Source organism: Pelodiscus sinensis, chromosome 15 (assembly GCF_049634645.1).
Source record: "Pelodiscus sinensis isolate JC-2024 chromosome 15, ASM4963464v1, whole genome shotgun sequence".
NCBI classification, from domain to species: Eukaryota; Metazoa; Chordata; order Testudines; family Trionychidae; genus Pelodiscus; species Pelodiscus sinensis.
The window spans coordinates 34,651,466-34,665,236 of record NC_134725.1 but is presented as its reverse complement, the minus strand read 5'-3'; the positions used below and the strand labels follow the sequence as shown (position 1 = coordinate 34,665,236).

General features: G+C 50.1%; 1 protein-coding gene across 1 annotated transcript; it reads left to right on the top strand.

Annotated features, from left to right (window-relative positions):
• On the top strand, positions 1 to 3,823 carry LOC142818402 (uncharacterized). The gene is made up of 2 exons (XM_075897763.1): positions 1 to 2,718; positions 2,966 to 3,823. The coding sequence occupies exons 1-2, from the start codon at positions 2,269 to 2,271 to the stop codon at positions 3,176 to 3,178; spliced, it is 663 nt and encodes a 220-aa protein (XP_075753878.1). The 5' UTR covers positions 1 to 2,268; the 3' UTR covers positions 3,179 to 3,823.
• The last annotated feature ends 9,948 nt before the right edge of the window (positions 3,824 to 13,771 follow it).

Below are 13,771 nucleotides of genomic sequence, written 5' to 3'. Positions count from 1 at the left end.
TTGTAATTATTTATTATTACAGATTATGTTTTAGGTATATTTTATAATATTTTTTCAGGTCTTGTTTGAATATAATACAATAATTTGATGTGTAAAATTGTTATTTCCTCATAAAATAATTTTAAATTTAAATATAAATGTAAGATACTTTTAAAATTTTTATATGATACGTAACTTGTTTTGTTGAAATAAAAACAAGTATAGACCATGGTCAATCAAATAGAACAGGCTTCTGTGAAAATTTCAGATACTTTGTGGCTGGGCCACTTATTCTCGAAAAGCAGCCGCTTTTCTGGAATAAGCTGCGAGCTGTCTACACTGGCCCCTTGAATTTCTGGAAAAGCACTGATGATTTACTGTAAAATTGTCAGTGTTTTTCCGGAAAAACTATGTTGCTCCCACTCTGGCAAAAGTCCTTTTTCCGGAAAACTGTTCTGGAAAAGGGCCAGTGTAGACAGCACAATAGTCTTTTCCGCAAAAAAGCCCCGATCGTGAAAATGACGATTGGGGCTTTTTTCTGGAAAAGAGGTCTACATTGGCCACGGCCGCTTTTCTGGAAAAAGGGCTTTTCCGGAAAAGCATCCTGCCAATGTAGACGCTCTTTTTCCGGAAATACTTATAACGGAAAACTGTTCCGTTTTAAGCATTTCCGGAAAAAGGTGCCAGTGTAGACACAGCCTGTAAGTTTGAGATTTTGCATAAACATATAATTATTCATGCAATTGCAAAAAAATTGACATATATTTGATATAAAATTAATATACATGTTGTGATTTTATTTGGAAATAAATAAATAAAACCCAAAACATTAACAAAATATTCCCCTCCACTCCCCCAGAGCCAGACACTCCCATATCCCCGTTCTAACCCAATTCCCCTCACTACCCCAGAGCACTTGCCCTGCTCTAAACCAAACCACAAAACTTTATTATTTATATGTCTGTAGTTAGTAAAATAAGTAATTCATCAAACAATGAATATCCTAAGAGGTGGATTAATTACAGTGGTGTAGTGAGGAGGGCATGAGAGGGGAGAAGGAAGTGGCCCCTGAGTGCCACACTAGTGAGGTGCCAGTATAGTCACCCTACACTCCCCCTGTCATCCCTCTGCTTACCTGCTCCTCCTCTGCCTGCCACCGCTGGCTGGAGCTACCTCCTCCCCACCTCTCTGCCCCCAGTCTGACCCCCTCCAGCTCTGCCAGAGGATTAGTGTGTGCGGGACCCAGTCCCAAACTGGAGGGGGTCGTATAAGTCGTGGTACAAGTTCCCCCCGCTCCTCCCAGGGTTGGGCTCAGCTGTGCACCAGATTCGGGGCCCCACCATTTGGCAGGGAGGGGAGGCCCCAATTTTGCCTTTGTTCCCGGGCGCATAACACCTTCACTACGCCTCTGCAGAGGGACGGTAACACCAGTTTCAGTTGTGAAGCATTGCTGAAGTAGGAAGCCCCCAAGTTAAAATTTGGGGTCTGAACTACTTGAAAATACTGAGCGAGCTGGTTTGGAAAATACACTCAGTTGTGCAGTTTAGTGCCAAAGAATGAATGCCCTTGCTCTGAGATTGCTGTACCAGTGAGGTTTTCCTTTGGCTTCTTGAGCAAACTGTTGTTTCCAGAAAGAAATGGATGCAGAAGTGGTAAGTGCGAGGTTAGCTCGGTAAACACAGAAAGGCGCCACTGCATGCGGGCACACACAGAACTCACGTGCAGCTCTAGTGAATCACCAGGTGGTGTTCTCAGTCACACCAGTTTTAGCTTAGGTTAACTATTGAAACCAATAGTTAACCTAAGCTAAAACTGGTGTGACTGAGAGTCGTTCCTGAGGTGCAAATCATCAGAGGAGGCCCATTCAAGTAACTCAGGGTATGTCTACACTACAGCGCTAATTCGAACTAACTTATTTCGAATTAGTTAATTTGAACTAAGCTAATTCGAAATAATGCATCTAGACCCAAAAACTAATTTGAATTAGCGTTTTGCTAATTTGAAATAGCGTGTCCACACTGATTGCATGCTTGATCGCATTTAAGGGCAGCTGAAACTGGTTCCAGCAGGGCATCAGGTCAGTAGTTGCTTTATGTGGCTGCTGTCTGAGACTATCTGAGGCTCGTGCTTAAAGGGACCCCCCTAGACAGCAGGTTCTCAGCTTTTCCACTTGCTTGCCTACCTTGCCGAGGGACAGCAAAGTGTTTTCCTCGCCGCCTGCCTGTGTCGGTGGTTCCCATTGGGGATGCCGCCACAGTTGGCACCAAGGAGCCAGAGCTCGCCCTGGGCATGCTACTCCAGTTTTTGGACTTGCTGCTGCAGGCCTGCCAGCAATGGTTGGAGGCTGCCGGGCACCATCTGATGCACATAAACCCCCTGCCTCTCCCCCTGGCCTCCCTGGGGGCCGTGGAGGAGCCGCAGCAGCGCCTGGATGCCAGCGTGCCCCGTCGCATCTGGCGTCTGGACACTAGCAGCAACTGGTGGGACCGCATCGTCCTGGAGCGCTGGGGAGACCAACGGTGGAACCAGAACTTCAGGATGAAGAAGGACACCTTCCTGGAGCTCTGCGAGTTGCTCACCCCTTCTCTGTGGCAACAGGACACTCTCATGAGGCCCGCCATCCCCCTCCAGAAGCATGTGGCCATCGCCCTGTGGAAGCTCTCCACGCCAGACAGCTACCAATCCATCAGGAACCCGTTCAGCATGGGGAAATCCACCGTTGGAGCAGTGATCATGCAGGTACGGCACTCACCAGCCACTGGGCCGGGGCGAAGGGGGGCTGCAAGGAGGGGATGGGCCACCCCAGGGAAAACGGGGGGGAGGAGGTGAAAGTGCCCCGCACGGGAGGGTTCGGTCTGTCCCGGCCGTACTACATGCCGCCCGCGGGGATTACTTCCAGGAGTGGGGCGCGGGGCAGTCCCAGGGAACAACACTCACAGCCACCCGGGCGCCCCAGTGATTGGCGCTTTGCTGTGTCTCTCTGTAGGTGGTTAAGGCCATCAACCGGGTGCTGCTCCGCAGGGTGGTCCATCTAACCGACCTGGATGCGGTCATCCAGGGGTTCGGCACCCTCAGCTTCCCCAACTGCGGGGGGGACCATCGACAGGACGCACATCCCCATCCATGCCCTGGAACACCAGGCCTCCCAGTACATCAACCTCAAGGGGTACTTCTCCGTCCTCCTGCAGGCCATGTCTGACCACCGGGGCCAGTTCACGGACATTAATGTGGGCTGGTCTGGCAAGGCACACGACGCCAGGGTGTTCCGCAACTCCTCCGTGTGCCAGAGGCTGCAGGCCGGGACCTTCTTCCCTGACAGCCACATCAGGGTCGGGGATGTGGACATGCCCGTGTGCCTGGCGGGGGATGCGGCCTACCCCCTACAGCCTTGGCTGATGAAGCAGTACACAGGGCACTTCAGCCACTCCCGGCAGGCCTTCAGCCCCTCCCCCCAGGCTCACCAGGGCCCGCATTGTGGTCGAGGGGGCCTTTGGCCGACTGAAAGCCCAATTTCGATGCCTCCTCACACGCCTCGACCTCGCCAAGCACAATATCCCTCCCATGGTGGCAGCATGTTGTGTGCTGCACAATGTATGCGAACGGAAGCAGGAGGCTTTCCTGCCAGCCTGGATGGCTGGGGCTGAGCGCATGGCTGGCCAGTATGCACAGCCCCGCACCGCCGCCGTCTGGGAGGCCCAGCGGGGGGCCGTCCAGATCCGGGAAGCCTTGCGGGAGAGCTTCCAGGTGGAGGAGGACTGAACTCTCCCTGCATGCCCCACTGGGGCCTTCTTGCACCCTCACTTCCTTCCCCTTTCCCCTGCCTAACCCCCCTTCCTAATGTAAAATAAACCCCCCTGTTTTGCCAAAAAACTCTCTCTTTATAGTACATAACTGGGGTGGGGTGAGGGAGGAATAAGGGTAGTAGAGGGAAGGGGGGAAACCTGGGAGGAGGGATCTGGAAGGGGGAGGAAGGGAAGGGAAAGCTCAGGGTTGGGGGTACTGCTGGCTCTCTCGTCTCGCAGAACTGCGGGGGCGTCGGGGGGGAGTGGGTGTGGAGGATGGGGCAGGAGGGACGGGGGTACGGAGGAAGCGGGAGGGGGAACAGAGGTGGGAGGAAGAGCGAGAGCTGGGGCGGCCACAGCGGTTGGAGCAGGAGGAGGCAGGAATCTGTCCACCAGGGTCTGGTGGTGACCTCTGAGGGCACGGCCCTGCGCCTCCAAGCTCCGCTGCCGCTGCCGCTGCTGCAGATTCTCCTGGACCCAGCGCTCCTGGGTGCGGAGCTGGTGCACCAGTAGCTGCAGGTGCTGCCACTGATAGTCCTCCAGGTTCCTGGTGTGCCTGATGGCCCGGGTGCGGGTGGCTGTTGCAGGCAGAGTGGTGCGCCCTGCAGGCCCAGGTACTGTGGCTGTGGTGAAACAAGAACAGTGGTCAGTTCTCCCTGGGGACACAGAGGGTGAAACCCAGCCCCCCTCTGCAGGGCGAGGTCAGCGTGTGGGGAACGGGCCAGGGCCCCTGCATGACACCCAGCTGCTGCTCCATGGTGGGCAAGGCCCAGGCGCACGGTCTCTGGGCCCCCTTTCCTCTCCCTCCCCCATACACATAAGGGGAGCATGATGGCACTCACATATGGAGCCCTCCCCGGCCTCGGACGACACAGCCGACGTGCTCTGTGGGGTGCCTCGGGGGTCCTGGGTCCTGGGCAGGCTCCTTGCAGGCTCCTGGCTCTCTGCATCCTCCTCCTCCTCCTCCGTGTCAGTGACGGGTCCCTCGGCCCTGGGGTCAATCACCACCTGGGGGGCATGGAATGTGTGAGCCCCCAGGATGTAGTCCAGGGCCTCAAAGTGAGGGCATGCCTCCGGGTTGGCCCCTGGCTTGGAGGCCCTGGAGTAGGCCTGCCGCAGGTCCTTGATCTTGCAGCGGACCTGCTCCTAGGTCCTCATGTGGCCTCTGGTGGCCAGGCTGGCAGCCATGAGACTGTAGACAGCCGCGTTCCTGTGGCTAGTGCGGAGATCGTGGACGTTGGAGGCTTCCCCCCAAACCTGGATGAGGTCCACGATCTCCGCACTAGACCAGGTGGACGCCCACCTTTTGCGGCCCCGGGCAAGCTCCTGGGAGCCACTAGCCTGTTCCTGGGAAGAGGCGGAGGGCTGAGTGGCAGCGGGTGGCTGGCTCGATCCATGCCAGGTGCAGGGTCTGCTGGCTGGGTGCTGGCAGGCTTGCACCTGGCACGGGCACCGTAGCCAGACCATGCCCCTTTAAGGGCTCCGGGGCCGGGAGGGAGGCAGAAGAGTTTCCCTGGTTGTGCCCAGAGTGGCCACCAGCGCAATCTGGGAAGGGCTAGTTTCCATCTAGTTCGAATTAAGTGGCTACACAGCCCTTAATTCAAACTACTTAATTCGAACTAGGCTTAGTCCTCGTAGAATGAGGTTTACCTAGTTTGAATTAAGCGCTCCGCTAGTTCAAATTAAGTTAGAAATAGTGGTTTGCATGTGTAGCCCCTATGAAAGTTAATTCAAACTAACAGCTGTTAATTTGAATTAACTTTGTAGTGTAGACATACCTTCAGGGTATGTCTACACTGCCACCCTAGTTCTAACTAGGGTGGCTAATGTAGTCATTTGAACTTGCAAATGAAGTCCGGGCGCCGCCATTTTTAAATGCCCGGTAGTTCGAACTCCCTGCCCGCGGCTACACGAGACACGGGCTAGGTAGTTCAAACTAAAGCCCCTAATTCGGACTACCGTTACTCCTCCTGCAATGAGCCACCCTATTTCGAACTAGGGTGGCTAGTGTAGACATACCCTCAGGGATTACCACTGCATTCCAAGGCCAAGGAAGCAGGGAAAATTGGGGAGTGGGTGTAACAAACAGGTGTGGAGTGAAATTTCCTGCCTTACACAGCTCCATCAGGAAGTAGGTGCTGGGAAGCCATTGGAATAAGAACAACAGGTGAATCTGGACTAAAGAGGAAACCCTCTGAGGGCATGTCTACACTACAAAGTTAATTCGAACTAACAGCCATTAGTTTGAATTAACTTTGATAGGTGCTACACATGCAAACCGCTGGTTCGAACTTAATTCAAACTAGCGGAGCGCTTAATTCGAACTAGGTAAACCTCATTCTACGAGGACTAAGCCTAGTTCGAATTAACTAGTTCAAATTAAGGGCTGTGTAGCCACTTAATTTGAACTAGTGGGAGGCTAGCCCTCTCCAGCTTTCCCTGGTGGCCACTCTGGGCACCACTAGGGAAACTCTTCTGCCCCCCTCCCGGCCCCGGAGCCCTTAAAGGGGCACGGGCTGGCTACGGTGCCCGTGCCAGGTGCAAGCCTGCCAGCACCCAGCCAGCAGACCCTGCACCTGGCACGGCTCGAGCCAGCCACCTGCTGCCACCCAGCCCTCCGCCTCTTCCCGGGACCAGGCTGGCGGCTCCCGGGAGCCTGCCCGGATCCGCAAGAGGCGGGCGCCCACCTGGTCTAGTGCAGACATCGTGGACCTCATCCACAATCTCCACACTAGGCACAGGAAAGTGGCCACCCAGGAGCAGGTTTGCATGAAAATCAACATGGTCCACTGAGACCCCTGACCCTGAGCCCTGAGCTTAAAATGGCCGTACTAGGTCAGACCAAAGGTCCATCTTGCCCAGTAGCCTGTCTGCCGACAGAGGCCCACACCAGGTACCCTGGAGGGAATGGACCAAAGACAACGACCAAGCCATTTGTCTCGTGCCATCCATCTCCAGCCTTCCACAAACAGAGGCCAGGGACACCATTTCTACCCCCAGGCTAATACCACTCCATGGACCCAACCTCCATGAATTTATCTCACTTCACTTTAAACTCTGTTCTAGTTCTAGCCTTCATAGCCTCCTGCAGCAAGGAGTTCCACAGGTTGACTATTTGCTTTGTGAAGAACAACTTTCTGTTATTAGTTTGAAGCCTGCTACCCATTCATTTTATTTGGTGTCCTTTAGTCTTTCTATTATGGGAACTAATGAAGAACTTTTCTTTATGCACCCTCTCCACCCCACTCATGCTTTTATAGACCTCTATCATATCCCCTCTCAGTCTCCTCTTTTCTAAGCTGAGACATCCCAGTCTCTTTAGCCTCTCTTCATATGGGACCTGTTCCAAACCCCTGATATTGTAGTTGTCCTCCCCTCTCCCACCCTCTCTCTTCCCCTCTCCCACCTCCTTTTCCCAGTCTCCCCGAGTTTTGTTCAATAAAGAGAGTTTCTATTTTTGAACACACGTGTCCTTTATTTTGTACATCAGGAAGGGGGCCTAGGGAGAGGTAAGTGGAAGGAGGTGAGGGAGGAATGGGGTACGAGCCCCCGATGGGGAGGACTGGGGTGGCTCTGCAGGCTCCTTGGGGTGGAAGCTCTCCTGAAGCCCCTCGATTGACCCCCCCCCTCCGGATGGCAGCCTGTGGCAAATGCAGCCGGACTGATGTCTGAGTGGTGTGATGTGCCGAGTGTGGGCACTCAGGGCACTCCAAGCCAGGACTGCTTTGCAAGCGGGGAACCCCTGAGAACTGTCTGTCCGGGGTGGGGGTCGGGTCCCTTTAAGCACAGCCCTCGGCTAGCCTGAGACAGCAGCTCCACACTCTAAGGCTATGTCTAGACTGCAAGCCTCTTTCGAAAGATACGTTCGAAAGAGCCTCTTTCGAAAGAGAGTGTCTAGACTGCACGCGGAATTTCGAAAAAGCAAGCCGTTTTTTCGAAAGAAAGCACCCAGTGAGTCTGGATGCTCTCTTTCTAAAAAGCCTGTTTGCTTTCAAGAACGCCTTCTTTCGAAAGAGAACTTTCGAAAGAAGGCGTTCTTCCTCGTGGAATTAGGTTTACCACCGTCGAAAGAAAAGCCGCATTCTTTCGATTTAATTTCGAAAGAACGCGGCTGCAGTCTAGACGCAGGTGAAGTTTTTTCGAAAAAAGGCTACTTTTTTCGAAAAAACCCCTGAGTCTGGACACAGCCTAAGTCCTAATCTGATGCCCTGCCGGCACTGCTTCCGGCCAGCCTTAACCTCGGTTCAGGGTCCACTCAGTGTGGACATGCTAGTTCGAATTAGCAAAACGCGAATTCGAACTAGTTTTTAAGTCTAGATGCGCTAATTCGAATTAGCTTAGTTCGAATTAACTAATTCTAACTAAGTTAGTTCGAATTAGTGCTGTAGTGTAGACATACCCTGAATGAACTATCCAGCAGGGCAGCAGCCTGCTAGCACGTTAGTTCCCAGAGGGCTCTGCTGATTGTTTACTTACCTTGTGGTTCATCTTTTCTGGTTGCATTGGAACTGCCTGGTCTGGGCTCAGTGACACCAGAGCATAGCCTAGGTTACAGCCCACATAGCTGCCTGCATTAATGAGCTGTGCATGCTTATATGGCTCATGACACCCTGTCATGGGGAGGGAAGGTTTCCAGTAACGTGGAGTGGTGTGGGTGTGGTACACATACAAACTAAGGGGCAATTAAGCAACACTGGATCCTGGTTAAGGCCTCATCGGCATACATACAAGTTGCCGCAGACCCAGTTTAGTCCCCAGTCCTGAGCAGTGACACCTAGGCTACGTCTACACTGCAGGCTGCTTCGCAAGAACTTTTTGCGGAAGAGGTCTTTCACAAAAAGTTCTTGTGCAAAAGCGCGTTCATACTGCCATGTGCTTTTGCACAAGAGATGTACTTTTGTGCAAGTGAGTGTCTACACTGCCATGGATGCTCTACTGTACTTTTTCTTGTGCAAAAACACACTTGTAGTGTGGATGCTCCGCGAGTTTTTGCACAAAACCAGCTGTTTTTTTTTGTAAAAACTCTGCAGTGTAGACATAGCCCAAGACTGGTTTTGAACCAGGTTTTTGGGCCTGTGAGCCACTGAACAGAGCACCGTTACCAAGTGAAATGAATGCTACCCCCCTCATGTAGTCAGATGGTTAGAGGCCTGATCCAACTCCTTCTGAAGCCTGTGGTTGACCTTCATCACCCCCTCTCATGTTCTCCAGGTAACTCCTTCCTCTGGAGTTCACAGCACCTCATTTCTCCCTCTCCATGGCTCTCTGCTATTCTGTAAATGCTGAAGAGCAGGGACTGCCTTGACTATTGCATCCTGTACAATGCCCAGCATGGCATTAGCATGGAAAAAATAAACAGCAATAATAATTTGTTGGGTGGCTTACACTTGTCCTGTGACACCCATTTTGGATCCTGCAGGAGCAACTTTATATATGCAGGCCTTCGCATCAGTGCATTGAAGGTAAGTGCTTGTACAACCAGCTCTATAAGGTAGATAGAATCAATTTGCATTGCAAGGCTAGTCTGGTGAGCAATTGAACTCTGAGTCCGAGTTAGTGCCAATTTAGGTGTTTCCAGCCTCTTCTACTTTCAGTTCCTGGGGAAAACACTGGGGCTGTGTCTACACTGGCATGAATTTCCGGAACTGCTTAAAACGGAATACTATTCCGTTTTCAGTTTTTCCGGAAAAGGAGCGTCTACATTAGCAGGCTGCTGTTCTGGAAAAGCCCTTTTTCCGGAAAAGTGTCTGTGGCCAATGTAGACGCGCTTTTCTGGAAAAGAGCCCCAATCGCCATTTTTGCGATCGGGGCTTTTTTCCGGAAAAGACTACTGGGCTGTCTACACTGGCCCTTTTCCGGAACAGTGTTCCGGAATAAGGACTTATGCCTGAGCGGGAGCAGAATAGTTTTTCCGGAATAGCGGCTGATTTTGTACAGTAGAGCATCGTTGCTTTTCCGGAAATTCAAGGGCCAGTGTAGACAGCTCGCAGCTTATTCCGGAAAAGCGGCTGATTTTCTAGAATAAGTGGCCCAGTGTAGACACAGCCTGGGAGGCAATTAGGTTTGGTACCCAGGTCCAGGAATTGTTAGAACCTTTAAGGACTGAAATAAGAGTTTGGTTGGCCAAGGGGTCTGAAATAAAGTGGAACTTTGTGGTATTTTGGAGAGGGGCATTACAAAGATTTTTAAAGCATCCTCCAAATGATGTTCTACTAGCTTAGATCTCTCTGTGCAGATGATTAGAAAATGATGCCGACAAGTCTTGTGGACCTTGAAACTACAGCCTGTTTGGAGCAATTAAAAAAAAAACAGGGTTAATTCAGCTGTTCCTTTGCAACAGCTGTGTTGCAGTGCAGCCTTGGGGCTGGTGGAAAAATGCAATTTCTGCTTTCATTCCGATTTAGAATACCAGGCCAAAATTAATTAGAATAAAAAGCCAAAATTCCCCACAGGCTGAAAATTCCAAAAAAATCCTGTTCAAGGCCATCAAAGCATGAATATATTTAATATTAACATAATATTTGAATATTAAAGTCAAACAAAATTGATCAAAATGAAACATTTTTACCTTATCAAAATGTTTTGGCCATTATTAAAAGTCTAGACGCTGGGCCTGGGCAACAGATCATGGCTACCTTTATAATTGCCCAGTTCAGTTCATTCCTGTTCAAGCATCTGGTACTGGCCAGTGTCAGCAGAGAGGATAGTCGACTTGCAGGACCATTCATCTGACTCCTCTTCTGATGTTCTTTTACCATTCACTTCAACTTTTTTCCCATTCAGATTTTCAGCCAAATTAACACATTCCTGTCAAACATTTAGATTTTTGACCAAACTGCAGTTTTTGACTGAAAACTGGTTCAACCAATTCTCCTATGCAGACACTGTTCTTCCACACTCTACATACGAGGTTGCATGCATTTGGCTACAAGGGGACTTTAATTCCTATACACTTGCATAATTGTAATACTGGCCTGGACCAAATTCACCGTGGGTCTCAGCAGCTACTGCTTGACTTTAGTCATGTGTATTTTAATGTACATTATCGTTGTGCAATTCCTTTGTATGTGGGCAAGGAGGAAGCTTAATTTTTCATATTATTGTTTGATTGCAAATTAGGTTCTCATGGTGGGCCCTCAAAAGGATTCTGGTCTTGTGAAAGAAGCAATAATATCTATATGCAGTATGTGATGTTATCTTAACAAGGCTAATTCAGTCACTGACTTTGTCAGGCTATTGTGCAATGTAGAACATGTTACTCAAGTAATATCCCATATAAGGAATCAATGAAACACTGATTTACCTGTATGGTTACAAATTGTGGGCACTGGCTGTATTGTCTTGAAAGAGTTGCTAAGACATACACACTGACACAATCCCCCATGCTTTATGAATATCTGTATTTACTTTTAGAGTATATACCTCATGTAACACATTCATTTTAATGTTACAATCTGCTGAATGTGTATATCCTGTTTTGTGCATGAATCATTCTTGTTTGTGAAGTTAGAAATATGAAGTGTGCTTTTAATTCTAAATGTGCTAACCAGGGTGATTGCGAATGCTCTGGTAACTGAATGGTTGGGTGATCAAATCAATGACCTGTGAATAGTCTTGTTTGTCCTATAAGCCAAACTGTGGTTGGTCCTAGAAAGACATGTGGCCAGGCCACTTGATGTTGAAACCCATGTTGTTCCTGTACTTTTCCACGAGGTTAGAAAAGTTTGAACTGAGCACAAAGAATTCCTGCCATGGGCAAAAGAGATACAAAAAGGAGGAAAACAAACACAAAGGGGTGTGGCCAGAGTGGCTACTGCTATAGTGAACTAGCCACACTCAATTGCCCAAAAAGCCACATTGTTCCAGCCAACTAGCCACATTCAACTAGCCAAATAGCCACATGTGGCTAGTCACTCTAGTGGCTAGTGTGTTGGACACCACAGATCTGAACAGAGGGAAGGATTGGGACCAATCTAGGAGGCTGCTTAGCTTGTGAAAGAGATAATTAGAATAACTGTTTTGGGTAAGAATTTGCATGTAACAAGTTTCTTAGGATTTTAGAATTAGCTGGTGTTCTTTTGTTTATTTTAACATAGTAATTTATTTTGATCTGACTGTTTTCACTAGTAACCATTTAAATTCTATTTCTTGTACTTAAACAAAGTGTTTAGATTAATACCAAGCCCAGAGTAAATAATTGTTATCAAGGGAGGGTGGAGCATCCGCTGTGAACACTGTGCATATCTCTCTTTCATTGATAAAAGGGATGGACCTTATGAACTTTCTCTGTGTAAACCTGTTACATTTGGGGTTTTGGTCCCTTTTGGGTTTTCTGGGTGCTGAGCCCTCCTGGAGCTGAGCTGGTACAGTGTCTGTGTAGTTCTGCAGCGGGGGTGGTAACCCAAACTCTATGCCTTGCCTGAGCTTTCTGGCCCAACTGGACAGAGTGATGGGGATCCCCAGAAGACAGGAAGGTGGGTGTCAGGGGCATGATCAGCACATGGTGGGACAACCCGATGGGGAGTTCTGTGATCTAACCTGTCACACACATTTTTTGCCTTGTCCCTGATAGACCCAAGTCTTGAGCCTGAAAATAATGAAACACATGCTTAGCTACAAACTACTGAGTATTCCCACAGGCTCCAATGGACCCACTCTTGTTAGACTGTAGTTTGTTTGAGCGCACGGGCCAGGTCTTTATGTGTTTATACAGCACCCACCATGATCAGATTTGAGGACTCTGCCTTAGCTGCTGCAGCATAACATTTAACAGCAATAATTCCCAAATTCCTCCTTTGTACTCAAGCACATCAGTGACTGGTGATGTGTTTGTGAAACTGTGTGCTGGGACATTGCACAGAGAAGTTGTGGGATCTCCATCCCTAGATATTTAAGAGCAAGTTGGACAGACCTCGATCACAGATGAGCTAAGCCTGCTTGCCATCTTCTAAGGCTGGCTGTGCACTTGTGGCTCCTCAAACCTATCCCACAGCCCCCCGGGGGTTTGTGACTCACAGGCTGAGAAACACTGATCTAGAGGCATTGAGTGCCCCTTGGAAGGCTTCTGCATACACACACTGCTGGCAGAGAACCACTGCCCTAGACCAGTGGTTTTCAAACTATGGGTGGTGAAAGGTCGGGTGCTGGGTCTCATGGCTGCAGGGGGATCAGGCAAGCGGTGGGGGAGCTAAGGCAGCTGCCTGCCTGTCCTGGCAGCACAGACTGCACTGTGCCCTGGAAGCGGCCAACTACTTAGGTGGCCCAGTTCTTAGGTGGGAGAGGAGAGCGTACAGAGTTCTGTGCACTGCCCCTGCCCTGAGCACTAGCTCAGCACTCCCATTGGGTATGTCTACACTACCCTCCTAGTTCGCACTAGGAGGGTAATGTAGGCATACCGCACTAGCAAATGAAGCCCGGGATTTGAATTTAACGAGGTGGAACGAGGTGTATCCTAGTCGAACTACCTAGTTCGAGCCCCATGTAGCCGCGCTGCACGGGGCTCGAACCAGCGGGGTTTTAAAAATGGCGGCTCCCCACTTATGCAAATGAAGCCCAGGAAATTCAAATCCCGGGCTTCATTTGCAAGTGCGGTATGCCTACATTATCCTCCTAGTGCGAACTAGGAGGGTAGTGTAGACATACCCATTGGCTGGGAACCTGCGGCTGGCTGCTTCTGAGGCACAGCATGGTCTGCGATGCCAGGAGGGGTAGAAAGCTGCCTTGGCTCCCCCACTGCACCACTGACCAGGAGTGGCTCGAGGTAAGCGCCTCCTACTCCTGATATCCACCCCCTCCAAAGCCAAAGCTTCCTCCTACACCCAAAGCTCTCACCCAGAAAAGACAATGTGGCAGGTAATCAAGGAATTCATCTGCAAACATCTGGAAGATAAAGTGATAGGTACTAGCCAGCATGGATTTGTAAAGAACAAATCCAAACCAATTTGATAGCTTTCTTTGATAAGATAACAAGTCTTGTAGATAAGGGAGAAGCAGTAGATGTGGTATGCCTA

Bases quoted from the DNA above. Each gene is read 5' to 3' on its own strand.
- LOC142818402 (XM_075897763.1), top strand. From the start codon at position 2,269: ATGCTACTCCAGTTTTTGGACTTGCTGCTGCAGGCCTGCCAGCAATGG. The intron at 2,719-2,965 runs GTACGGCACTCA...GTCTCTCTGTAG, and splicing joins TTGGAGCAGTGATCATGCAG to GTGGTTAAGGCCATCAACCG.